This window comes from Cyprinodon tularosa, unplaced genomic scaffold (genome assembly GCF_016077235.1).
Source record: "Cyprinodon tularosa strain WSP-4 unplaced genomic scaffold, ASM1607723v1 ctg349, whole genome shotgun sequence".
NCBI lineage: Eukaryota > Metazoa > Chordata > Actinopteri > Cyprinodontiformes > Cyprinodontidae > Cyprinodon > Cyprinodon tularosa.
This window is the reverse complement of record NW_024039062.1, coordinates 64103-91855: the sequence shown is the minus strand read 5'-3', so window position 1 is coordinate 91855 and position 27753 is coordinate 64103. Positions and strand designations below refer to the sequence as shown.

Below are 27753 nucleotides of genomic sequence, written 5' to 3'. Positions count from 1 at the left end.
TGGTAGAAAAACCCAAGATATCTAATTTTATAGAAATTAAATAAACCAATTCTCTAAAACTTGAGGGAATGAGAGAATCCTTTAGCGTTCTTTCTTCTCTCTTGATCTTTATGTAAACTGAAGGGAATTAGGGTTTTTTTCTCTCTCAGTTCAACATTCCCTACTATTCACAAAGCTTCAGCATGTGTTTCTCTTCTCTGAAGCAACAGTTAGACAAAAAAACAGAATCCTGTGGGAGGGGAACAGAAGTCAGTCTGCACCGCCCCAGCAGAAACAAAAACTTTGGAAAGTCCACACATCGTCACATTGCTGAATGCAGCCACATTCCTGCCCCTGGATTACAAAGCCTTAAGGCAACCACCTTTTTAAAAAAAGTAAGTTTTGATTTTTTTCGCTTTCACTCTCTCTTTGCTATTATATTTCCTGAAAGCTTAGAGGGCAAAAGCAAATACTTTTCCTTGACTCTGCGCCAGTCCATTTTATTATTTATCAAAACAATTCACAGGGGTTGCATATCAGTAGATTATGCCTTCAGTGTCAGATATTTCACTTGGGAAAACAGAAACCTCTAGAAATGAAGGTGTCTGCTGTTAGTCTAAACTGCTGCTCCAAGGGTTTACCATGAGGACTTAATTCAAACAACAAATCTTCCCTTAAATTGATCCCAAATTAGCAGTTCAGCGTTTCTCTCACACTCTCTAGCAGTTTTCTCTTCGTAATGTTCAGGGGAATAATGAGACTTTCTGGTATCCTTGGAGCTGTGTAAACAGTTTACACGATCTCTTCCTTTCCTCTCTATAAGAATTATATCTGATATCTGATCTCGGCATTGCGGTATTATTTAAAGACTACGATGCTGCAGAGCTTCCTGAAACGTTCTGCCAGAAGTTCACTGACCAGAAGATAACCTCTGGGTTCGGACCTTGATTGAGATTCAGGAAAACAAGCCGATATGTTGCCTCTCTGTCTTCTGAGTAAATTCCTGTTGAACATGATGTTTAAGTGACCAGTGACCTGTCTGTTTTCACAATTGCATTGTTCTGTTTTATTTTTGTTTTTCATGAAAGCATGCTCGGAATTCTTGTAAGGGGAGAAATATACGGTTCTATTGTTTTCATCTATTATAAGTCATTCTTTATTAGCAGCAGAAACTATTTTTGTGTTGCTTGATATTGTTCTGATACAATGGGACTATGACACTTGAAGGCGTCCGGCCACGATTCTTATCAATCACCATATTTCTCTGCTGATTACCTATTTTTTTTTTTCTTGACCTTTACCTTTTAAGGGTTTAATTATCTGTTCTTTTACCACCACAGTCATTGCCGCTCTACCACCAGAAAAGGAAACTTAAACCACTGACAGAACATCACATTCTACAGGGATCCTGCATTTACACAAAACTTTAAGAGATGGAGGGATATCTGTTGAGGAGCCTCCTGTTGTTGAGCATCGCCCTGACAGCCTCATGTAAGTCTTACCAGCTGATATTTATGTCTTTCACCTTTTTTATCTAAGGACTTTCTTGTCTCTCTTGTATTTATGGAAATGAAACAGGGTGAAACATTAGACAAAAGGGCTGCAGATTTAGTCAATTCTGAATCCCTGAATGATAGCCTTTTCAAACTAAAGTTCAAAAGAAGATATTAATCTTTTCTTTGCACCTTAACTGATGCCATTTTTCAAAGAATATAAAAGTCCCTTCTGCAGTTGTTCATGATTTGCAGAGACAGACAATGCTCAGAACGGCTCCTTGTGAAAAACTCCACATCAAAGACATCCGGGGTTTGGAGCTTCTCTTGCTCCAAATGGGATTCTTTACTGACAGGTCACCCGGGGAAACATTTGTTACTGTAGTTTTTAAGGTGTTATTGCTCCGAAACATTTTTCTTAAAAATGTGTCCCAAGACACAAGAAAGTATTTGGATGCTGATTTTATGTAATCCTTCCAAGTCGTCCCTGGTCTATTAACCTGAATGCAGTGGCTGACAAACCGTAACAGATTCAAGCCTGTAATCCTTACAAGGTTTGGAAGACAATGCTGCTCTCCTTTATCAAGGGAGCTGAAATCAGGTTCCATACTCTTTACCTGAGCCCTAAAACTTGCTGCAAAGTATTTCCCATTTTCCAGAAGTGAGATTAATATCTAACACACAACCATATCAGTAGTAAATTGTGTTTCCAAATCTCCCATGAGATTTGAGAAATAATAGATTTAAAAGTGCTTTAAATTAGATTTCTTTACTCTGGCTTTAAATTTGTGTAGAGATATTAATATTTTGGTCATGTTCAAAATCTTCCCATTCCAGGAGTCACTGTTAGAAAATGCCAATTGAATTATTGTGGATTCTTTAAAATATGTAAATTTCAAAATCTAGAATGAATAGGTAATTATTCTAGACTAACATAAATAAAAGATTGAAATGTTAGTGTGACAAGAAAATTCTAAATATATAGATGTTCTTGTAAGGCACTTGCAGGACTTTTTTTAAAGTCACTGTTACATTCTAGTCTTAGTTTAACTTTGAATGGTTTGAGTCTTCTATCCAAAATAAGAAATGCCTACTCTGTCAGTATATTTCTAAAAAAACTGAATGTCTGTATATCTGTGAAAGTCATATAACATACCCCGTCCCATTTGCCGTTTTTAATGTAGTTGAATATTCAGTGGTCCAATATAAAACCTAAAATTCAAAAAGATATTTTAGTTCAAGACTGTTTAAACACAGTCCAAAATAAAATCAATAGTTTAAGCTCTCTTTTGCAGAAAAAGAAAGTAGACACAACACTTCTCAACTTCCTTTCTAGGAAACTAAGCCTTGCTACCCAAACCAGGCTCCCCTACTGACCTGCTGTATTACAAATCACAGCCTTTCTCCAGGTACTAAGCAGCATCTCAGCATGGGTGCTGGTGGCAGGGATACAGTGCTGCATTTTGGCCAACTGGCAAACCTGCCGAGAGTTTGACCTTATGTAGTTTCACTGCAGGGGATCAGTCTCGCTTTCTGCTGCTACACTTTGCAGGGAGCTGTTTAGTTCAGTCCTAATTGCCTGGATGACACATAGTTCTGAACCCAATATCACTTTTTTCCCCTGTCTTAAATGAGACTCTGGGGAGCTCCCTTTCCTCTTATTTGTGCATCTGCCAGTGCAGCTTTAGGTGAAGACCCAAGGGGAAGTGGAACATTGTTACAGCAGTATTCTGATATTTTGCTCTGGATTTCTGAAGCATTAATCAAAAGTACTGGTGAGAGATACATGAGTTGCTGCTTCTCCTTCATTCAGTATTCATCATTTTTTGTGTCAAATGATTTTATCATTTTCTCTAACATTGTCTCTTGGGATTAAGACTTATTTCTCGGTTTAAAAAAACATGAAGTGTTTTACACCGTAGCTTGAATAATTTCTCCAAATTACTCTTTTTCAGGCTGACCATAAATGTGGAAATGTATCGTGGGTATGCGCACTTTATTTTACGGCTTCTTTTTTGATTCAAACCCGATCAACTTAAAGAGACAAGAAACAGATCGTGTGAAAAGCTTCTCAAAAGTAGAAGTAAACACACAAAACTTAAATTAAATCAAAAATAGCCTGCAGCTCACTACAAATCCCATGACACACTTGGCCAAAGCAGTGCTGCATTGTTTTCCTTCAGCTCAGTGCTTTAGCTTTATTTACAGGTGCTGGTCATAAAATTAGAATATCATGAAAAAGTAGATTGATTTCAGTAATTCCATTTAAAAAGTGAAACTTGTATATTATATTCATACATTACATACAAACTCATATATTTCAGATGTTTATTTTGTTTAATTTTGATGATTACAAATGACAACAAATGAAAATCTCAAATTCATCATATCAGAAAATTAGAATATTACTGAAGACCAATAAAAACAAAGGATTTATAGAAATGTTGGCCAACTGAAAAGTATGAACATGAAAAGTATGAGCATGTACAGCACTCAGTATTTAGTTGGGCCTCCTTTGGCCTGTATTACTGCAGCAATGCGGCGTGGCATGGAGTCGATCAGTCTGTGGCACTGCTCAGGTGTTATGATAGCCCAGGTTGCTCTAATAGTGGCTTTTAGCTCTTCTGAATTGTTGGGTCTGGTGTATTGCATCTTCTTCTTCACAATACCCCATAGATTTTCTATGGGGTTAAGGTCAGGAGAGTTTGCTGGCCAATTAAGAACAGGGATACCATGGTCCTTCAACCAGGTACTGGTAGCTTTGGCACTGTGTGCAGGTGCCAAGTCCTGTTGGAAAATGAAATCTGCATCTCCAAAAAGTTGGTCAGCTGCAGGAAGCATGAAGTGCTCTAAAACTTCCTGGTATGTGGCTGCGTTGACCCTGGACCTCAGAAAACACAATGGACCAACACCAGCAGATGACATGGCACCCCAAACCATCACTGACTGTGGAAACTTTACACTGGACTTCAAGCAACGTGGATGAAGTGCCTCTCTTCTTTTCCTCCAGACTCTGGGACCTTGATTTCCAAAGGAAATGCAAAATTTACTTTCATCAGAGAACATGACTTTGGACCACTCACCAGCAGTCCAGTCCTGTTTCTCTTTAGCCCAGGCAAGACGCTTCTGACGCTGTCTGTGGTTCAAGAGTGGCTTGACACAAGGAATGCGACAGCAGAAACCCATGTCTTTCATACGTCTGTGTGTGGTGGTTCTTGAAGCACTCACTCCAGCTGCAGTCCACTCTTTGTGAATCTCCCCCACATTTTTGAATGGGTTTTGTTTCACAATCCTCTCCAGGGTGCGGTTATCTCTCTTGCTTGTACACTTTTTTCGACCACATCTTTTCCTTCCCTTCGCCTCTCTATTAATGTGCTTGGACACTGAGCTCTGTGAACAGCCAGCCTCTTTAGCGATGACCTTTTGTGTCTTGCCCTCCTTGTGCAAGGTGTCGATGGTCGTCTTTTGGACAACTGTCAAGTCAGCAGTCTTCCCCATGATTGTGTAGCCTATAGAACTAGACTGAAAGACCATTTAAAGGCTTTTGCAGGTGGTTTGAGTTAATTAGCTGATTAGAGTGTGGCACCAGGGGCCATCAATTTTGAACCTTTTCACAATATTCTAATTTTCTGATATGATGAATTTGAGATTTTCATTTGTTGTCATTTGTAATCATCAAAATTAAACAAAATAAACATCTGAAATATATGAGTTTGTATGTAATGTGTGAATATAATATACAAGTTTCACTTTTTAAATGGAATTACTGAAATCAATCTACTTTTTCATGATATTCTAATTTTATGACCAGCACCTGTAATCTTTTTATATGTTCGACCATGTTGACAGCTATGAAGCATGACTTTAAGCAACAGCTCCTTTTAAGTTCCCACTCAACTTTACTGAAGCGCTTCACCATAAGAAATAAGCATGGATCTTATATTGCTTTATCAATAAAAGGTCCTATTCAGTATTTAATTAAAATTTCCTTTTTTTTGTATACCTAGAAACCCATCCTCCAATTTCTGTTAATTAAGATGATTTTTGGCTTGAAACTATAGAAAATATGACATTTTGGATTGGGATATTAGATCAGACAAAAAACAACAACAATATATATATATATATATATATATTAATAAATGAATGTAGGTTTAAAATCAAATGAATTTATTACCTGCCTAATTATTGTTTATTTCAAAAGTTATATGACAGTAAAGACCATCTGGAGCACCTATTCCATTCTTTTGTATAAGACTGGAAAGACTGATTATAAGACCTAATACTGGTTTTCTAGTTAAATTTTTTGGTTTTCATTATTCAGGAATTTTGCATATAGGTGAACCCCTAATCATGTCTTTCTAATCCAGAAAAGATCACCCCTTTTCTATCCTAAACCTGGAAAATTCAAACATCCGTAATGCTTAAACCAGTCAAAATTCTCTCTTCTTGTTAGCAACTTATCCATGTCTCTGAGCAGATTTTTTTCAGGCTTCAGTAAAACAGACAATATCAGACAGGTCTTAGTTTCACTACGGTGCCTCCCCATGGGGCTAATTTAGTCAAAAACGCCACTGTTTTACAAATCGTATATGCTTTGGCCCAAACTGTTGTTTCTCAGTTTCTCACCTCTAGTGTCACAAAAATATTTGATATCTTCTCTTAATCTCTTAATATATAATAAATATTACATTACACAATCAGCTTTATCATACCAGCTGATTTGGAATGTAATACTGTTTTTAGGAGTATAATCTTTATGTCCTATTGGAGAACCTGTAATCCACTGCCTAAAATGTTTATTTAATGCCCCGTGCCAAACTAAATTTAGTTATCCCTCTTAGCACCCATTTCTTAAATAATGCCCATGGTTAATCCATATTTGTTACAAAGGTCAGCTAATTGAACAGAAATAAAAAAGAAGCTGATCATTCTGAAACGCCAATTTGTCCTTTAAAAAATGACTGAACAAAAAACATGTCGTTTTTACTTAGCATCATTTAAATTTTTAAGAACTCTGGCTTTCTAGAGTCATGTTTCATCAATCCATCACACCTGTTTATTAAGAAGAATATATACATTATTTAATGTAATAATATATTAATTTAAATGAATTCATATGAAATGTTTGTATTTAACTAGATTAAATAGTAGACAGTCTCTATATAGGGTTATATAGTGTTTTTCAAGTCAGGATGCTTGAAACTATATTTAGTCATCCACCCATTCACTCACACACTGAAGGTGACAAGCTACGCTGTAGCCACAGCTGCCCTGGGGCTCTCAGCTGCTGTACACAGGTGCCACAGAGCCCTCTGACCACCATCAGCAGGCAAAGGTATTGACTTTCCCAAGGAAACAACAAACATATGCAAGTTTGAAAGAGAACATTATCCAAAAAAAGATAATGTACAGGAACCTTATAAATAGCTAAGTTTAAATGGAAAGAATTTCTTTAATGGTAATCATTCATTAAAAAGCAAAAAAGAACTACAAACAGAAAGACCATGACATGCTGGTGGGATTAAAGAATACCAATACCCCCTTTGAAACATAGATATTTCTCTAAAATATGTATACTCAGTAAATAGCCAGAAATAACATACAAAGGAGATAACCTTGGTAATATCATAGTACAATAAAATGTCTTATGTCCTGTTATGTAATAGGCATCTTCCCTACCTGATTTTGAATCTCTTCTTTGAACCCATCTCTTCTTGATCTTTGACGCGCTGAAATGTGGACTTTTTAAGCTGTCCTTGGTATTGATTTACTATTTGTTTCCATTATACTTCTTTCTTACCAAGTGTATAATCATTATAATATTTCAATATAGGTTCTTAAATAAATAGTTATAATTTGATTTTGGATTTGGTTTATAATGCTATCATAATACACCTGTTTATTTATTCTGTGTGCTGTACTTTCTTCCTGTCGTTGTTTAGAATGCTTTATGATTAAAGCTGGTACAGTACGGTAATAATTACCGTATAATTATAATAATTAAATATATATATATAATAATTAAAAGGTTGGGGTTCAAACCTGAATAAGCCACCAGACTCAAAGCAACAAGTAAATTATTAAAGTGTCAGAGGCAGAAGTTAAAATCACAACATAAGTTGTATTTTCAGAAATACTTTCTTGAATATTTGTATTTATTCCATTAACTGTAGGTGTTGGGTAATATTCTGCTTTACTGGCTTGTTGTTACATGGAAGCTAGCCACGTGCCACCTCCTTAGCAAACAATTTTCTGATTATGTTTTTCAGACCAAACACTATAATCACTATCACAAAAGCTAGCTGTGGCAGTTGGACAGATTTACAATTATCTTTGCGTCTGACTGAAGTCTTTGTGATTATGCACTGTGTGTGTGCAGCATTTCCTGGCTGGGAAATAGTGTTGAGCATGCCCCCTGCTGCAGCAGCTTTCCCAGAGGGACCCAGACTTCATGATGGTAACTGCCAGACCTCCTGCTGCACTTTTGCCAACCCCTGAGTCTCCCGCCACGGGCTGAGGGAAAAGTACAAAAGTGATTAGTCCGTAGCTGGAAGGGGGTTGGGTGGGAGCTAGAAGGCTGAAAATGGATCTTAAAGAGAGATGCAGAGCTAGACAGACACACAAACAGAGATAAGAGAGTTCATAAAGGCTGATTCATGGAGACATTGAGGGAGTGGGGGGTCAAATCTTTGTGACTGTCAAACAGCAGATAAGTGGTTCAGACGAAAGACTTAGGAGAGGTGAAGGAAATGAAATGAAGAAAGAAAACTACCAAAAGGACAAGACAAGTTATAAAAGACTTTTAGATATGAAAGCAAAGTGAAACTGCTCCTAAATGAATAGTTTTGAGTAATCAGACAGAGGAGAAATCAAAACAGGCAGAAAAAAGAGGACTTTTGGGGATCTAAAACTAGGTGTTAACCATTTCAAATGAAAGGAAAAAAAGATGACTGGTTTCAAAGAAGTAGAGCTGAGTCGGAATACATTAAGTAAAAAAAGGACTTGATGAAGCAAAAAAAAAAATAAAAAAAAATGTCATGTTAAAAATGGCTTGGAGAGTCAAAACAGTCCACTTCCCTTCTTTCACTGGAGAGAGCCAGCTCAGCCTGCAGTCAGACTGGGTGGCAGGGAGACGCGACCACTTGTCGCTGCCTCAGACCGATTTCAATCTCTCACAATGTTATGCCCCTCCCAAATAACAATCCATTTCTGAGTGCCTTTCTTTTCCACTGTTTGAATACAAAAAAGAAAAAATCTGTGTGGTGATGCCTCACCAACACTTTGTCTTTTTTTGTATCTGTTTTTTCAATAGATATCTTTACATCTTCAAGCACATCTTTTCGTTTGTACGGATTAGATTGTGTATATAGTTCCTTTTGTGTGTGGTAAATATAAAATATATGAGGGGAAAAAACATAGTTTAATCTAAATTAATTTACATTAATAATTTTTTATTTAGCTTCCCAATGGAAACAATACATTTTTTTTATTAAACTGAAGTAAAAGTGAGACACTTAAAGAGTTTATTATTTAGTTTTTGAAAAGCTAACATATTGACCCTTAGTTTATTGAATGGTTGCACTTCACCATTATGTAATTCATGTTTATGTGCATGTATTGCAACCTCCGGTGCAAGGCTTTTTCATTACGCTGTTGCATTGGCATTGAATGGCTCATTAGGAGTGGTTGAGATAAATACCTCGTCTGCGTGGCGACCACTTGTGCTCAAGTTAGCATGCCTGCTGTCTGTGAAGATAAGGCATAGCGTTAAGTATTCTTATCTGATTGTCCATCTGACCTGTTCAAACACAAACACTGGAAATGTGCAGCACATGTTTATTAGAACAGGAATTCAGATGAGTGTTTTTAGTAGGTAAGCTAATGCAAAACAGAAAGCTACCTGTCAAGATCTTTCTAAATCCAGGAGAGTATTTGCATGGACAAAGAATATTTGTTTGTTGTTTTTTTTTAAACAAAGATTATAATGTCTCATTAAAGGCAGTACAGACATTAGGGGGTAAACTTGATAAAAACTTGTTTATAAAGAAAAGGGACATGGATTTCTTCCCTGCTCACAAATTTACAAACAGTTTACCAAAAAATATAGTTATAATGGTCAAATCCACCAAAAATGTAATTGAGTCCACTGAGTTTTGTCTGGGAGGCATCTTACTGTATGGCCTTCACTTGAACTTGACTATGTGTATGGATACAGTTATACAGATCTAGATTTGTAAAGATGTTCATATAACATTTCCATTCTCTTGAAGTAAAAAAAAATCACTTCAAAAATGTACATTTCTGTTCAGACATGATTTCTGAAGTGCAATTTTCACACCTGTCTGATAGAGCTTTGATTTTATTTTATTTTCTTACTTTTACAAGGAAAGTTACCTTCTGAATGAATATTTTCTCCTTTAAATAGTTCTAAATGCACTTGAGAATGTTAACTGTCAGTCCTTAAAATTTCCCTCAGAGCCCAGAGAGTTAATAATATATCATGAAGATTTTTGTTTCCTCTGAGTTTTTTATTTTATATTCTTCTAAACGTTGGCTTAGTATGCCATTTCATGTCAGAGATTGTACCTGCTGTTTGGTTTCATTGCAGAGAATTATTTTATTTGCCAGTAATTTACCACGAGAATCTACTGTAAGTGTGGAGTGGGACATCAATAATGTGGTAAAGAAACCTTGAGTAAAATACCAATTTTTTATATTTGCACAAGAACTAAAATTAGCAACAAATAACCAAATGTTCTTTTTTTAACTTTATGAAATTACCCAAAGTAGAAATTACTACCTAAAACAGGGTAATACATCAATTATTTAAAAAATAATACTTAGGGTGGCACTATATGTTAAAAGTATATGATCTTTCAATTTAAATCAATGCTATATCAGTAAAATAGAGAACAGCTCAGACTTATAGCTAACTGTGTCAAAATAGCAGATTAAGCCAGATATAACTGTTTTGACAAAGCAATGTAAAAAGGAAATTGCATGATTTTGTCGAGTAGCTTGATAAACCACACAGTATACAAGCACAGAAGGCCAGCTAAACTGACTTTGCAGGTAACTTAAGGAACAGAACAGAAGAAAGGGAAGCTGACATTTAACAGCTGGGAAGGAGATCAGTGAGATGAAAACCAGGTAGGTGAATGCAGATGTGTGAGGATGGAAAGTGAGAATCTGAGGGAAAAGGGGAGCGGTATAAATAACACATTTGGATTAACAGTGTATAGAGAAAAAACATCTACTAATTAATCACTCAAGACTAAAAGAAATTAAACCAGTGGTAGGTAAATAGACATGATTATTGGATAGAATTTAAAGCCTTTGCTTTTCATCAAGAATAGCAAGTTGTTGTTAGCGACTTCTTAGTTTGGTTATCTGCATAGATAGTAACCCTGCAATCCAAAGTTAGCCGACTTGGCATCCTAATTCGGAAGGTCTGCAAGGTCTAGCATAACAGGCAGGTATAGTCAGGCCTATAGGGTCATTTATGCTGTGAGGGAGCAGCAATAGATTGATAGATTTAAGAATATTATATAAAAATAATATTTAATTATTTTTATTTAGATGTCATTTTCTTTAGTGTTTATGGTTTAGTTCAGGGGCTGAGTAATATATTACGTCCCCGGTACCATCTATATGTTAACATGCAAATTGCATTTGTAAAGGACTTCTTAAAAGTGATAGCTACAAGTTTAAGTTCTCCTGGCCAGTGAGTGTCGCACCAGCACTCGCCTGCTTGCGTTCTGCACTGTTTGTCAGTCAGTTGCCAGGTCAGCTAATGCTCATTCTAATTCTAAAAATAGGAAAAACATAGTTAACTTTCCAGAAGGAAGTCTACAACCTTCTGAATGCCATCTGGACCAATTTGCCTCCATAAATCGTCACCAATGCTCAAAAGATTGACCGATTTATACTGTTTTGCTTCTTTCTCGCCTGAGTCCAACCTGACTTCAGAATGCTTTTTTCTCGATGTTGGCATTATTATCAATGGTCAATATTAATATATATTTTGGATCAAAATTTATAGAAAACTTAATTGTATACTATATATTTTTTCTCAATAAAATTGAGGCTTCTATTCTGTTCCTCTGTAGACATTCTGTGAATATTTTTTATTTTATTTATAGATTTGATCGAAAAGTTGCTTTTTTTGACATTTAGATAAAATATATGGTGATTACAATAAAAGACATGGAATGACTTTCCCCACTGGAAGAGTTAGATTCAAAACTGGTTTCTTTAAACCCAAAAGTTTGTTTCTGATTGGAATTGAGGCAAGCACTTTTTGAAAGACGATCAAAAATGTAAATATGGCCTCAGTATGAAGAATTCTGGGCCTAACTATGGCTATATAATAACTGCAGTTCATGTTTTTTTGCCATTGGATGGATTCTTTAGGAGTTTACCATATCACATTAATTTATACAACTAAGGTATTAAAGTTTACATAAAATCTGGGGGGTCATTTTGGTTACAAAGGATATAGAAGAATAAGAATTTTATTAGGCTTTGGAAAAGCATATAAATAGATGCACCTTTGTATGAAGTATTCCCTTAAAAAACTTACAATTGAATCTCTTTTCCTCAAATTTCATTTCTGAGCTTCATATTCACACTTATTTAATTTAAACTAACAAGAATGAAGTGTAAATGAAATGCTGTTTTTATGCGAACACACGGCGGGTAGTTCCTGTTGATTCTGGTGCCATGCAAGTCTATCTGCTTTTAAAGAACTGAGAAGTGTCTCTCTGACATCCATAAGGCTTCTAAGAGTGTGTGTGTGTGTGTGTGTGTAGAAATGATGAGGCGAGAGATTCCTCCCTGTATCTTTTTTATTCCCTTACATTTCTGTGATATTTCAAAAATTTAGTAACCGGCAGAGGAAGGCTTGACAGATTATTCTAATATGAGCTTTTGCACTATTACTACATCATATCACACAGTCAAACTCTGGATACTTAATAATCCTTTTACAGATGCTTGAGGGAATAAAGTAACAGTTCTGCTGCAACACTCCCTCTTGCCTGGACACTTTCATTAGTTAAACAGTAAAAATATAATCATCAATGTTAAGTTGTCACATAAATCTTACTGTAAGATAATTCAGAAACCTTTATGCTCATGAAGGAAAAGGAAGTTCTGTGTGGTACGCATTGGTGTGTGCTGTCACTTTCTTGAAGCCTTCATTATAAAGCCTCCGTCATATGGGAAAGCATTAATATTTGCTGGCAGAAATCAGTCAAGGAAAACAAGGTAATCTCTGTTGGCTCAACATGAAGCATATGTTGAGCGGGAGCTACATCAATCTCGAATGATTGGGAGCAGCCACTGTGCACTGAATCTCCTAATGCCTCAGTCTGCTGTGGGTGCACACAGTTAGCATGAAACTTTCTAAATTAGTCTGCCTTTCCACCACTTAAATCTTAAGATGATTAATTGTGTTTTGCTTGTGCTCTTTCAGTATACTTTGGAAAATGTAACCACATAAGCCAATGCATGAAACATACTTTCCCCTTTAACTGATGGCTCCTAGAATATAATAAATCCCCTGAGATAATTTATGTGCATTACCATTAAAAAAATGTTTTTGTTCCTAATGCTGTTTCTTTCTAAAAAATATCCACACACATAATCTCATTCAGTAAAACTGAAATGACTACTAGCAGCAGACGAGACATGAAGTGAAGCCAACAATGCCAGTTGCTGGAGTTCAACGATGAGTAGACGGACAAATGGCTCCCAGAGGTGTAAACAGTGCTAGTGTGAAGACAGCCTGTCTCCAGAACAGCTCTCATATCCTCAGTTCCTCTCCAGTAAACACTGGAAGCAGGATTTGGCCCAAATATCCACACACAATCATCATAAGCCATTAAACTGACACGTCTAATAAGCATTTCTCCTCTTTTCTGACAGAGCTTCTGGAATACGAATATGATGGTGACATGGTCAGGAAGCTTGTGTGTTGTATCGAATGTGTAATGTGTAGTATGCAGGGGTTAGAGGCCAGGGGACAGTTTATGCCCCTGCAGAGCACTGATAAGAGCTTGTTTACCTTCCTGTGGATGGTCAGGCCTCAATCTACAGCTGCGGAAACACTGGGACAATAGGTGTGTGTGTGTGTGTGGAGTCAAGAGAGAAACTTTAGCCAGCCTTGAAGCTCCCCTTTTCCTCTTTGACTAACTCTGATAGGACCGCTGACCCTCCCTCGTCTTGCGCCGTCATGACTCTGTCGCCCGACCCTGGACACAAACAGTTTACTCTATCCCTGGAGACCATGGGAGACAGTTGGTCTTAACGTTTTGCTATCAGGGTTTCCCCCTCATTTCTTCTTCCCTCACATTCCTCATAGAACTGCCATATGGTCTGGCTGGACTTTCTGGAGGTCTTAATTTACTTAATTTGAACTGTTGACTTTATTTTTTTTTTACTGTAGTTCACAATGAGAGCGGGCATAAAAAACAGTGGATGAAAATAAATCTAGATCTCAATTCACAAGATATTATTTATCAAGTCCAATCTAACACTTAATTCTTGTATACTTAAATTTTTCTTGAGATGATAAACTTGATCCAAAAAAAGCTGCTCACTTTCCTGTCATGTAGAGGTAATCAATTTAGAAGAAGTGATGTCACAACATTGTGAGTGAAATAGCAGTTGCTGAAAAAAAAGGTTTAACACTTTATTTTTCAAAATATCAAAACTAATGTAAACAAAATGCTTAAAACTTACTTATATATTGTATAGTATCAATTAAGACAATGATTTTGGGTTCCAATCCTTTTGCAGATCAGCCTGTTTTCCCAAAATGATAAAGAACATTAACTCAAGGCTTAATTCATAACTCTCTGTCCAATTTCTGCTTTACTGTGAATCTGGCGTAATGAGAAATGAGTTATCATTACCTGCCCACTAAGACTCTCTGCAGACATTTTGCATACTGTCGGATTTTGGAAACTGCAGTGACATTCTGCGTCGGCGGAGGCAATAATCCCCCCACTCAGTGTGGTGCCAAACACATGGCAGACAACGAAAATGACAGATCATATTGTGCAGGAGATAAACAATACTTGTATTTAAAAATAATACAGTGAGAAACAACTTTCCAGTTATAAAGTTGCAAAACACTCTATTGCTATTCTGGTGCAGAATAATTTCTTTCTTTCACATATGTCCTTATATTACAATGTATAAACAGCATCACCATATTATCATCAAATAAGGTGCTATTTTGCAAATTGAGTAATAGTGGTCATTGAGCTGAGCTAAAAAGTACGGTAATGCAAATCGCCCCACTTGTCAGTCTTTCAGCTCATGTTTACAGCATCGGAAGGATCTTTATTCTGGGTTTTGTAACAAGCTGTCAACTATTCCAAATCCAGTGTGTTCTGTATTAGGGGTTGAAAGCTAAATAAAAAAGGGACTTAGTTGTGCTTTGTTCAGCCTCAAAGTTGGCTACTGATATCAGCCCCAGATCAATTTGTTCCTTTACCAATTCAACAAAACTCCCCTAAGCTGGTAAAAATTGACTGTCTATTGAAGGCAGTTCGTTTATAAATCTGATTCGAAAAAAAACAAAAAACAAACAAAAAACATCAAGCATACAGAATGTGAAAAGGCAAAGCTATACTTTGACAAGAAACCGAGCCTGGATGATTGACCAATACGTCTCCACAGAAAACACATCATTCTTTAAAGCAGCCTTACTTTAATTAGCTTTCTTGTAAAGTGATAAGTGTTATTTAACAGGATTATGCTGTTGTAGACCTCTAAGACAATAAACTTTTCTGTTGCCTCGTTTCATTTATTTTTACCTTTTTTGTAGTCCAGCTATGACCTCTGAAAATGCTGCAGTCATGCACAATTTTAAGAACTAACAACAAAGCAGAAAATTGTGTATTACTGTCCACAGTACCATAAAGGAAAGGAAGAATGGTTAAAAAGGGGCAGAAAAAGCAGAACTGAAAGTAGATCACACCTCACAGAAAAAGATTTGAGAAAAATTGGAAATTTGGATTCTTCTTTTCTTCTTACTCTGATTCTTATCCTAAATAAATGGTAGTGTTCTGTTTAAAATGATCAGAAATCAAGCTTATTTCCTCAGATATTCCGTTTTATTTTCATCAACATACTTTTTTTTGTTGGATCTAAGTATTAAAAGCTTAGCAATAAACATTAGCTAAAAATATCACATTTTGCGTAATTTTTTCAGCTTATCCTGCAAAATTATATTAAGAAAAATCTATACAAGAATGTTTCTTAAAGTATTCTTTGTAATATTACTTTACACACCCCTTACTCTGTATGCACATTTACTAATATAATGGAATAACAGTGGGGGATTAAGAACTTCTAGTCAGAAAGTTACAACTTTTTCCTGTGTACAGTTCCCCAAGATGTATATTAGCCAAAAAAGCTTTTATTTTGTTGAAGATTAATCACCCCAAAGATAAGAACCAGCGTAACCACAGGCCTTGGTTCAGTAGTAATGCACTCTTCATAATTATCTGGGAAACTTCTGGCCTGTGCAACATTATTTAAGAGTTCAAAATGGCAGCGAAAATTAATTATCTTCTGCAGATTATCTTTAAAGCTATAAAAAGTAGAAATACTACTTATACACAGAAATGGAGTGCTTATCAACTGGATTTTTAAGCCTATTCTAACAAATATATATATATATATATATATATATATATATATATATACACATATTTTGCGTTGTTGTGCATTTTGTTCACATACATATGATTAACCACTAAATGTATGATGCAAACACAGTACTGTTTGCTGAGCTAAACATAAGGCTTCTTCACTCAACAGAGCAGAATGTAGTTAATGACAAGTTGATCCCGGGATGTCCTATGATGGTCACAGTTGCACGGGTAGCCTGATGGCACTGTGCACAATTGAGCAAACCAGAAAACAGATGCTTGTCATTTTCGAAAGCAGTCCTCTGTATCCTTTAGGAATGTATTGGTGGTTAGAAAACATTGCTGAAACACTCGGACAAGTAAAATGACCAAATGGGATTTATTCCCCCATTTTTTGACAAATGGGTTTGTGGCGTTTGTTGATTCTTGATTTTTTTTTTTTATCTGCAAGAACTATTTATGTTTTTATACAGTTTTATACACTTTCACTCAGTTTATTAAGCCTTAAATACCTTGTTTTCCGCCCAGGGTTATTATTCACAACTAATTGGAAAAAAGTCTCACTTTATGTCTTTTATATACGTTTATCCCTTAAATCTAAATGGAAACTATTGACAGTCATAAAGACATCCTCTCGTGGAATCGGAAATGGTGGGGACTGATATAAGGAGATAAAGGGGACAGAGGATGGAATGGCTCTTATATACCTCATTTACCAGCAAACCGCTTAGCAAAGCCATTGGCATTTCCGGGGTCAAGGGAGCTAAATGAATGTTCCTCATATCCTATGGTGACTCGTAAAAAAATGGTGACACACATATTCAGTCATACACACACAGACGTTGTTGCTAAGTCAGTGTGATTTATACCGAGACCTCGGGTGACAGTCATGGGCCGTTGACTCTGTCACAGCAGAACAAGAGAGAAATAACTTAATGGATGTGGATATTGAGTAACAGACATTAACGCAGAAGGCCAGAATAACAGGAAGCAAGCCTTGACCTCTGTGGTGAGAGCAGGGAAGACAGAAGGCAAATGGGCACAGATGATCCTCCATCTTGATTTACAACAAGATTTGCAGTTCATAATACTAAACCACAGTCCGACAACTGATACAGAATTCCATTCCTTTTCCCCCCGACCTGCAGCAAATTTTCTGTTATTGAAAATCCCATCCATTATGTGACATATCCATTTAAACTGTGTCTTTTTTAATGGTAATAAAAGTCAAATGATTCATTTTTTTAGCCAGCTTACAACAATTACTATCATTCATGGTCTTATGTAACTTATTCAAACCCCCTCCTTCTCTTTATTGCTTTCCCTCCAAGTTTGTCTCAATCTATGTCCTGCTGATAGGGATAATATTGCCTTAACCAAGTCTTCTCATCATTATCTTCTAAATAAGAGATATCCTGTTTGTGTTGCAATCTTTATAAATGACCATTAACCCATTCCCCTGCTTTTCTCACCATCTCCCAGACGGATGGTGGTCCTCTGGGTGAACAGGCCAAATACATCATAAAAGCCAGTGAAGCAGTTTGTCATGCACCATTTCTTACTAAACTAGCTGTTTCTTTTATGGTGTGGCCTTTAAATGACAGGCCTTTTTGGGAGGAGGATCTTGGTCTGCTACAGTCAAATATCTATTTCCTTTTACAGCACCTTAAAAAATACAAAAATCCCTTTAACTTTACCATTTTTATAGGTCAAAATCCTGAATCTCAAGCATTTTATTGAAGTTTTATATGATAAACCAACACATTCAAGTTCTAAATTAAAAAGTGAGAAGAAAAAAGCCATGTACTTCTTTTAAACTTTTATAAATAGCCAAGCAATTCACCGTTTTTATGACTGTGACTTTCTAAATGCTCATCTCAGATTACTTTTACAATTTCTAGTTAGAAACAGAACCCGGATAAAATAGCAATGTAGATTTTACCAAGTAAGATAAGAGAAAAAAATACTCTTTTACACTTAACTCTGAAAAATAAGGCTTGCTTGTGAATTATTTGTCGCTATCAACCACACACTTGTTAGAGCACACTCCCATATTCACTCTAATTCAATTTTTACAAATTCAATAGAATACACGCACACACTGCTCAGGTTAAACAGCAGGCATTTATAACCAACCTCACCCATGACCGCACAGCCTCGCCCCAATTAATTCAGCCTCCAGAGACAAGCATCCGCAGGTTAAACAGCCGCCTTATAACAGAGACCAAGTGAGCAGTCTTGATCGATGACTGCGACTCAGAGGTTTGACATGTCTGATAAACGTGGAGCAGCTGATATGTTTTTAAACAATGTAGTCCTACCCACACATTTAACATCCACATGATGAAACCAGGGAAAAGCTTTCAGGATGATTAATAACAATTTTGGCCTGTTCTAGGCAGGGGATCTGTAATACAGCGAAGCTGACCTATCTGTTAAATGATAGCTTTCTGGCTTTTAAACACAGGTTTTTATTGGGTCAGTGTAATGACAAAATATGACAGCGCTGTCCTAGTTAGACTGGTAACCTTGACAAGAAAATACAGTGATTTCTATGTTTATGTCTGAGACAAAAATACACTGCTGACGATGTATAATAATTTACATTTGATTTCTTTCAGCATTAAGTCAGACATGCGAGCCGAAAGACCAACAGTCGAACTACGTGAGGGAGATGCTAATGGGCTGTTGGACTGATTTTGTTGGAGAAAACAAAGCAGAGATTCACATTCTTAACCTGATATGGAACACGGTAAGAATTTTTTATTTGTTCAAAATTAGTTTGTGTATAACCGAATACAAACTGGTTAAAAAAGATAAATATTATTTCAGTATTTTGACAGAAAGCTCCTACAGCTTGGAGCAATCTATATTATCTATTTAAAATTAACCCAGCAGGTGAAAACCAGAGAATCACTGCTATACTGCAATCTTGCATCAGAATCCTGAAATTTTAAACTTTAATATTTGCTGCATTTTTGATACATGTGTTTAATGTTTAATATTTGCTACAGTTCTTATTGATGCCTTTAGAATTTAATTTTTTGCTGGAAATTCAACCCAAGTATGTTCTTGCAGTTGGATGTTCTAGTCAAAAAATCCCCCTGGAGCCTGATACACTCGTTGTTGTTTTAAAATTTTATTTAGGTATATGAAATGAGAATAATTATTATTTCCTTTTGCTTATAAAACATGGACAATAAATAAAAAAAAATGAAGAGAAATTACTTCAATTTTTTGTAGTTATAAAAAGATGAAACTGAAATTAAAACACATTATTGTGAATGACTTTAAAAAGAAAATGAATGAAAAAGTATTGTTTGGTTTAGATTAAAAAAACCATCAACTAATTCTTCAACTATTACAGATGCTTAAAGAAGAAACCCTGACATCTATTTATCAAATAAATAAATACATTAATTAATTAATAAAAAAATTAATAAATAAAACAGCAACAAAAAAATAAAACTGTACTTTGTGTGGGAAGTCTTTTAATGGGTAAAACTGTACTTTACTTTGCCAAGCGGTGGGGTGCAGTTATCAGAATATGATTTAATGGGCAAACCTTTGTATTATTTAATATCTCTATTAACTTTGATATTTAATAATTCATTGCTGGTGTCTATTTCGAGCAAACAGTGAATAAGAGACATTCAAACCGAGTTACTCCTCCATGATAGGTTTACACAGAGGACAAACAGTCATTCAAACATGAAGAAATTAGGGCAGAACAATAGACTAGTTATGCTTAGGGAAAGAAGTCAGATAATGCAAAACAAACTCACTCATACACGAGGAAAAACATGCAAACCCCGGCCAGAAGAAGTCCAGATAGGTATACAAACCCAGGAGCTTCTTGGTAAAAGGCAACGTTTCTACAAACCGCTTTACAAGAAACACTTTGTACATTAGATACTGTGAAAATAGTGACCCACTTACACATTGTTCCAGTATGCAGACACATATGCTGTAATACCCACTCCCTTTTCCCCTCATTCTCTTTCTAAACCTTTATGTAAGTGGTTTCTTAAAAATGTTCCTTCTAATGATCAAAATAATAAAAATCTATACAATCTAGGTTGAAAGGAATAGGACAGTATTGGTATCCTTGAAATCCTTCGGTACATTCACAAACTGTGCATATTTGTGAAATGGTTTGCATTTTTTCCTCACAGAGTATCCTTGTGCCCAAGACGTACCAATATTTTCTCTATTACATTAACATCAATGTTGTTGGTGTTGAAACACTGTTTATCTATTTGAGAGACACAGAATTTTCATTATTACCAAGCACTTAAACATTAAACAATATATATATATATATATATATATATATATATATATATATATATATATATATATATATATATATATATATATTAGAAAAGTAGTATCCAAGACTCACTTATGTAGGAGCATCTCACATAAAAAAAATATATATTGAATGCTATTAAACTTCAGTATTTCAGTAAAATCCTAAAATTCTTAAGATGATTACAGCATCACTTAGGACCCATAGAACATTTTTTAAATCCAGACATATTGAAAAGCAGTGTCTATGTACAGCACGGTATACATTCAGTCCTTACAAACCTCCTTCTGCATGAATTATTGCATCCAACAGTGTGTTATAGAGACAATAACACTGTGGCTCAGCTGTTAAAAATAAAAAAATGGGTTGTTTAGAAATTAATATCAACATGTCAAGTTTGCGATTCTTTATTGATGCTTCTCACACTAGAATATATAACTGTGCCCTTTGTGTACATTAATAATTTGACACATAACGAAAATGTAAGATTGTTTGTGTTCAAAGCATGAACCTGCAAGCCTTGGCTCACAAATACAGAACCTCTGATAAGATTTAGGATAGCTTTCTAATTCTGTACATTTTGGCTGGCTGTCATCTTATAATGGTTCAGATGTAATCAAAAAAAGCTTTTGATGAATTAGTTTGTTCTCAGTCAAACCTGGTTCCCTGTTTTATGCGCAGAGAATTATTTCAGTTCAGAATGAGCAGCTGAGCCAAGTGATGTGCTAAGCTGATAAACTCAACACTGACAGTTTGATGTTGCCCAGGAGGGAAAAAAAGTGAATGCTAGTAATGCACACATAGGAGATTAGAGGAAAGCTGTTGCAGCTAAGCTGTAGACCGATGCTGTAAATTCAAAAACCTTTGAATTTCAATAAAACTATTGCCTATGTTAAAACAAATTAAACAGGGATTTGAGTCCTATATGCTAGATAAATTAATCATTACACTAAAATGGGCCCACAAAACTACATTTCCAGATCAAAAAACAAACAACAAAAAAACACATTAAAGCTACAGTGTGTAATAATTACAGGCATATAAATTCAGAAATTTAATATATTATACATAACTATGTTATTTATCATCACCTATGAGCTCAGCCTTTTAACCATAACATTTGCGTTGCCTTAGAATTCGTTATTTATAATTACATAGGAGCGGGTCTCGCAGCCATGGAGGCTGACATCTTTGCGCTACGGCAGCGCAGAGGCAACAAACTAGCGATTGCGAGATCTCCCATGACGCTCGAAAATAACTACGGCAAGTTGAGAGAGATGAACTGAGACGGTACTGAACAGTAGATGGCAGTATTATGCCTGAGAAGCGTTTAGTCTGCCTGAAACCAAAGAAGAAGAAGAAGCAGGTATACTGCGCCTCGGTAACAAGAAAGGTAAACAAGGCGGCAGGCGTGAGTGACTTTGCAAACTGTTTGGCACTGTGTGGCCAAACATCAGACGAATGGAGGATCATGCCTACTCTGTATCACAACGAAAAGCGGCGGGCACCGAACCCCCGTCATCTAAGAAGCGGAAACACGACGAGAATAAACGCAAGCGTGACAAGAAACGGCAAAAAACACGGATCAACATTGGCACGGCATTTACACGATGGAAGTCACTGATGGAGGAAAAAGGTTTTCAAAGTGACGCTCAAGTTGCCAGTTTTCTCTTGGACAGGTAATTAATCCTATACACACAATTGTCTAATATCACTGCAGTTTTTGGAGTACAGGATGCTCAGACCTGTCTAAAACAATAACATGCTGCGTGATGATGCTGTTACTCTCCAGTATACTTATTCAGCAACGTCCCTGACGTTTCACAGGTAATGATTCAGTAATTTTCTGTAAAATAATTTTCTGGATATATACCTCGGTTACTTCTCTCCGGCTCCTTTGGAGATCTTCAAGCCTTTCCTCCTCTGCTCTCACCCCGCTGGCTCCCCTCTCTCGCCTGGCCCCAGCTGCACGCTCACCCCGGCCTCTCTGCCCTCTTCCTTTCCCTCTTCCTTGCCTTGTAACCCCCGTGCCACAAACAAGACTTGGACTCTGTAAACGGGGAATATATATTCTTCCAGCGAACACAATCTCGCTGTTAAACTAATGACTACAATTACTTCGTCTGTTTATATCACCATGCAAAGCAGCTCACCAAAACGTCACAACGACGTAGAAAAAATAACGGGTATATTTATTATCTTAAGTCTACATGAAATCTATACCCTACACAGACTAATGAAATACTATCTGTAAAATTATCTATGTAAACAAACCTCATCACTTGAGAAGGTAGGTGATGCGGACGTCGTGGAAGACATTTTGTCCCGTAACGCTCGCCGTACTGTTGGGGGGGAGAAGCGGTGGGGGGGAGACGTTCATGTTGCTGCAGTCTGCAGTCTGACCGCTAGATGTCGCTGAAAATTACACACTGTAGCTTTAAATCCCACTCCACGCTCCAGAAAGATAAGAATTTTCCCAACATGTCAGTTCTTTTCAGGCTTCTTTCACTGGTAGTTAATTAATTTGGTAGTGTTCAAAATGACCCCCCACACCCGCATACACATAATAGTAATATTCACAGTATACTGGGCCAATTGGATTTTCAAACAATTTTTAAAGGAATGACATTGAAAACTTACTTCAGAAAACTTTTAATCTATGTGCAGTTATTGTTCAGCTAGAGCACATTTTTCACTGCCTGGTGCTGTCGGTCAGCTCACATTATTCATTCCTTTATCAGCTAGTTGTTTATTCTTTATATGGGTCTTCTATATAACCTTTATTTAGCTGCTGTTTGGTATTTTTAGTTCAACCTTTCAGTATTTCTTTTCAGTTTTATCCTGTGGATTGAAGCAGATGTCTTCATTCTGCCTGTGATGGTGCAATGCACTGCAATCCTATCAATCCATTCTGATTGTAAAATACATAAAAGGATTTCCCTGCTCTTGGAAAGCTGGGCAGGCTTAACTGAACATTGCCTTTTACATTGCTGTTGTTAGCAATGATAGATGGATCTCTAAAAGGTTTATTTCTCAACTTAGTTTCAACATGTTGCAAACAGATCTTTGCATTTGTCCTTAATGCTAATAGAATTAACCCAAAGTCTCTTTAGAGGCAAATCTTGCGCCAAGAGTTCATCCCCCTTATTATTCCAACATATTTGGAAAGATTTTGTCCCATCAGTCATTTAATGCAGAGACAAAATGAAAGCAGATGAGGTTTTATACATTTAACAATAAATATCAGTTTAGTCATACAAAAAACTAAATAGAATCTCGATTTTGAATCACATATAGAATCAATTGTTAGATCTAACCCTTCATCCTAATTCGCTTTGAACAGTAACTGTGCACAGCCATCTTCAAAGATAATATGGAGTATTCACTGAGGGATTCTGTCCTGACCAGTAATAGGTATTTAATTGATTGTAGTTAATAACCTTTCTGCGGTTCAGTCCACTCTGCTTGTGAAATGGCAGATTTGTTTTTTAACAGCATTATATATCGGCATTTTGACATTCCAGCTATTTCTGTACAAGGAACTGGCAACAGTTAGAAACATTTTAGTGTTTTAATTCTGTTAAACACAAACATTCCCTCATAATTAATTTATATAGTCTCAATAAAAAATGATGGATGGATGGATGGATGGATGGATGGATGGATGGATGGATGGATGGATGGATGGATGGATGGATGGATGGATTTGGCACAGGAGTGATGTTTTGTTTTCTTAAATGGAAAAGCAGGTAAGATTGTCAGAAGATGTTTTTACAGAAAACCCTTATCTAATCTTTTCACCTGTGATATTTCTCGATATTTCAGACGAAAAGAAGGGAGTATAAATGTCCATCCAGGAGGGAGGGTGACTCTGCCTAAACCTTTCTTTGTCCTTTAAAGTTTCTTATCAGCTCCATTCTCTTCCTTTTATTTTCTCACTGATTTACAACCTACCGAGGGCATTTGACTATCACAGTTTGACCATTCTTTGAATTATAGCAGGAGCATCAAGGGGCTGCACAAGCAAGCAGAATTTTCTGGGAGGGGCTGCTTGTGTGCTGGGCCCATTGATGTCACACTGGCTTGGGGTCTTGGCATAAGGCCGAGACTAGACCAATGGAGCCGACACAACCTAGGGGAGAGAGAGCCAAAAGAATAACTGGAAACTGCATCAGCAAAGGCCCTTGAAAAAAAGAAAAAAGAAAAAAAACAGAGAAAGCAGTCAGAGAAAAAACAATTGCATCCTGAAATCTTAGGAACAAACGTAGCAAAAGGTGAGTAATCTGGGTCAAAGTTCAAGAACAAAGTCACAGGACTAGGCAGTAAAACAATGAAGCTCATTAGACAGGAGTATTTAAAGAAAACACCACTGAGGTGTCTCTGTTTGAGGTGCAGTGGCTCAGCAGGAAATGCCATTCATTCATTTACTGCATGTAGATGTAACGCAGCTGAAATAACCCCAGAGGTATTTCTTAGAAGATGCTGTGCTGTTGCACCTCATAGTAGGTTTAGTCTCATGTTTGAATAACAACTCAGGTTTTTCTTTTCAGTAATTCATTTGGGCAATCTGTCATCTCTGGCTATATGTAATAAATACTCTGACTTATCAAAACATGATTACCTTTCTGCCACATTCACACTATATCCCATGGCATGTGTTATATATTATATATGTATGTGTGTGCACACATAGAAAATATATACAAGTAATAGTTTACGGACAAATGCTTCAGTGCTGCACTAAGCATTCAAGAACACTGTGGAATGATTAAAAAAAACATTTTCTGAATTCTGTATCCATTTTTTTATATTTACATTATTTTATTTCAAATGTATCCCTTATGTTCTTGGGACTTATACCGGTAGGTACAATATCCAGAAGTGTAATATTTGCAAAGGGGAAGGGGAAAATTGACAAAGTAAACAAAATCTTTTATAAATGACTAAGACCATTCATATGCACAGCCTTTTTCTCCCTCGAGAAGAAAATGGACTCATTTATTAGTTGCAGTCATTACTCCAATCCCACTTTGCACAAGACACTGTTAGTGTAGGCCTGTATGCATGCAGGATAACACCTCCTTCCGTCTGTTAACACTCGGCATGCTAACAGCTTCTTCAAAATGCATCTGAGTCTGGCTCATTGACAAATTGTCTTCGGTCTCCTTAGGCCTAATTTTCTCTGCAGGCGTCTGAAAATCTGTGCAGCCACAGCTTGGGCTTGCAACGACTCTGTTCTGGCAATGCCAGGTAGTGAGTGGATAAATTCAATATAAGGGATTAATTCTGTGTCCTTGGTGTCCTCATTGTACATGCAGCAGTCCTTAATAGAAGCATATTTACCAAAAGAGAAATTTGCATCAATATTTATCAAAAGTGCATGAAAGTAACCTAAAGAAAAACCCTTTCCTAAGGATATTTTCAATGTTTTGTTCTTCTTACTCTTTTATTTGTCAAGCTGTTGTTGCAAGATTTTATATTGAACTGATTGCAGAAGAATAAAAAAGAAATAAAAACCAATTTTTTCCACTTTTCCTAAATCCAATTATCTTTTGGACATAAATAAAAGTAATAAAATTTTGGATTTATCTGTTTTAAGTTAGACTGGAAATATATATCTCTAAACTTCAATTTACTGTTCTGCCACCACTCAGCACCATTGGCATCCATAAAACTCAGCTATTCCAACGCTACCCCATGCACATGCGGAGCAGTAATTAAGGCTGATTCATAGAGTGACGGTAGCGGTGATTAGCAAATCACATCACCATTATGTTACAATGGATAAAATATAGCTGATGAGACATTACATTATGTGGTAAATTATGTTAAGGGGCTTTATATTCTTCAAAATTTTGATGAGATTACACATATATGGGAGGACTGGTTAAGATTTATGAAATTAAAGTAAAAACACTGGGAATTCCTGCAAATGATCCCTTTGTGCCAATGATTCAGCGACATATTACATGAATTAAAAAAATACAGCTCATTGCACAATGTGAAAAATAATTACATTTCCCCCCTCTGCACAGTACAGAGGTGTATTAACGGGGCAAAGCTATATTACCTCGTTGATGTCTGCAAAAGTAGACAGGAAAGAGAGCTTTTATCCCCCCCACCAAATACATGCCCTTCTGAAATGACTGGCACTGCTTTTTCAACAGAGAAGCATGTGGTGACATTTAAAAGCTTAGCTGCAAAAAACCAAGAGGGATTGTCAAATCCCTCACTGATCTATAGTCGAAAAGAAAGGGAATCAAACTTTTACGGAATTGAACTGCATTTGGGGGGTATTTTTAAACTTGACGTAGCAAGCACACTATCTCCCCTTGATGCTGTCATCATCATGTTGGGTAATTTAGGCGCAGATCGAGACGTTTACAGATGACAAAAGTATTCGACAAAATAGGTGAATTCTAACAAAACAGAATATACTTACATTTAAACCAATAGAACCTGATCATGATATTTTGATTTCTAATCATTATTTTGCAACTTTTTGTGGTGAAATATTAATCTGTGTAAGTAAAATGAAAATGTGCAGAACTAAAAATAGACAGTGTTTTAAACATTTCAGAGATTCTTTTGAGTTTTTTTTGTACGATGCAAGATAGACTCCATGGTACAACAAAGCCTGGTATAGTTTTGAATCAAACTTTTCTAGCGGTTCCAGGTATGATTAAATATTTCCAGTACATTATTTCATAGTTTAATTGTTTAAACCCTGTTGCAGTGGTCTACCTCGTCAAGGGTGCTATGTCCAGACCTTTTATTCAAACACCACTTACGTATTTCAGACAGGTTTAACATTATATGTAAATGTCTGCATTGCTGTTACTAATATGAAAACTCAACAGAACTGATATGACCCAATGTCTGTTTTTGTCTTTTCAGGACCATGCAGTATTTGGCCTCAACGTGAATATTTCAAGGCCATTGATCCTTATTGTAACGTCTTCAAACGAGGCTTTTACCCTTTTTCAACTCAACAAAGATGTAAAAGTTTATGTAAGTAGCATCCTTTAATTTTTCTATAAAGGTTTCCTATTTTTCTTTTCATCCAGTTTGTTAAAACTCTGGTCAGTATAATAATCTTATCTACCTTTTCAACAAATTAATAGTTCTTTTCTTTTAAGCGTAAAACAGTCAGAATCTTTATGGTATTCCTTTTGGATTTACTGTAATAAAACAATACAAATTGTGACAAGTTAAAACTAAATTATGGTGTCCATTTTACAAAGATTTTTTGATTTTTTTTTGCTAAATATTTTCACCTCAGTCGGACTGGACAGATTTT

At 36.2% G+C, this 27753-nt stretch overlaps 1 protein-coding gene across 1 annotated transcript in view; it reads left to right on the top strand.

Moving 5' to 3' along the window:
* The first annotated feature begins 219 nt into the window (after nt 1-219).
* The window catches only part of eng (endoglin), a 51673-nt gene continuing 24139 nt past the window's right edge, over nt 220-27753 (top strand). The window contains exons 1-4 of the mRNA XM_038294974.1: nt 220-374; nt 1320-1470; nt 18763-18893; nt 27351-27464. Of these exons, the coding sequence (XP_038150902.1) occupies nt 1413-1470; nt 18763-18893; nt 27351-27464 (303 nt within the window). The 5' untranslated portion in view covers nt 220-374; nt 1320-1412. The remainder of the gene's footprint in view (nt 375-1319; nt 1471-18762; nt 18894-27350; nt 27465-27753) is intronic.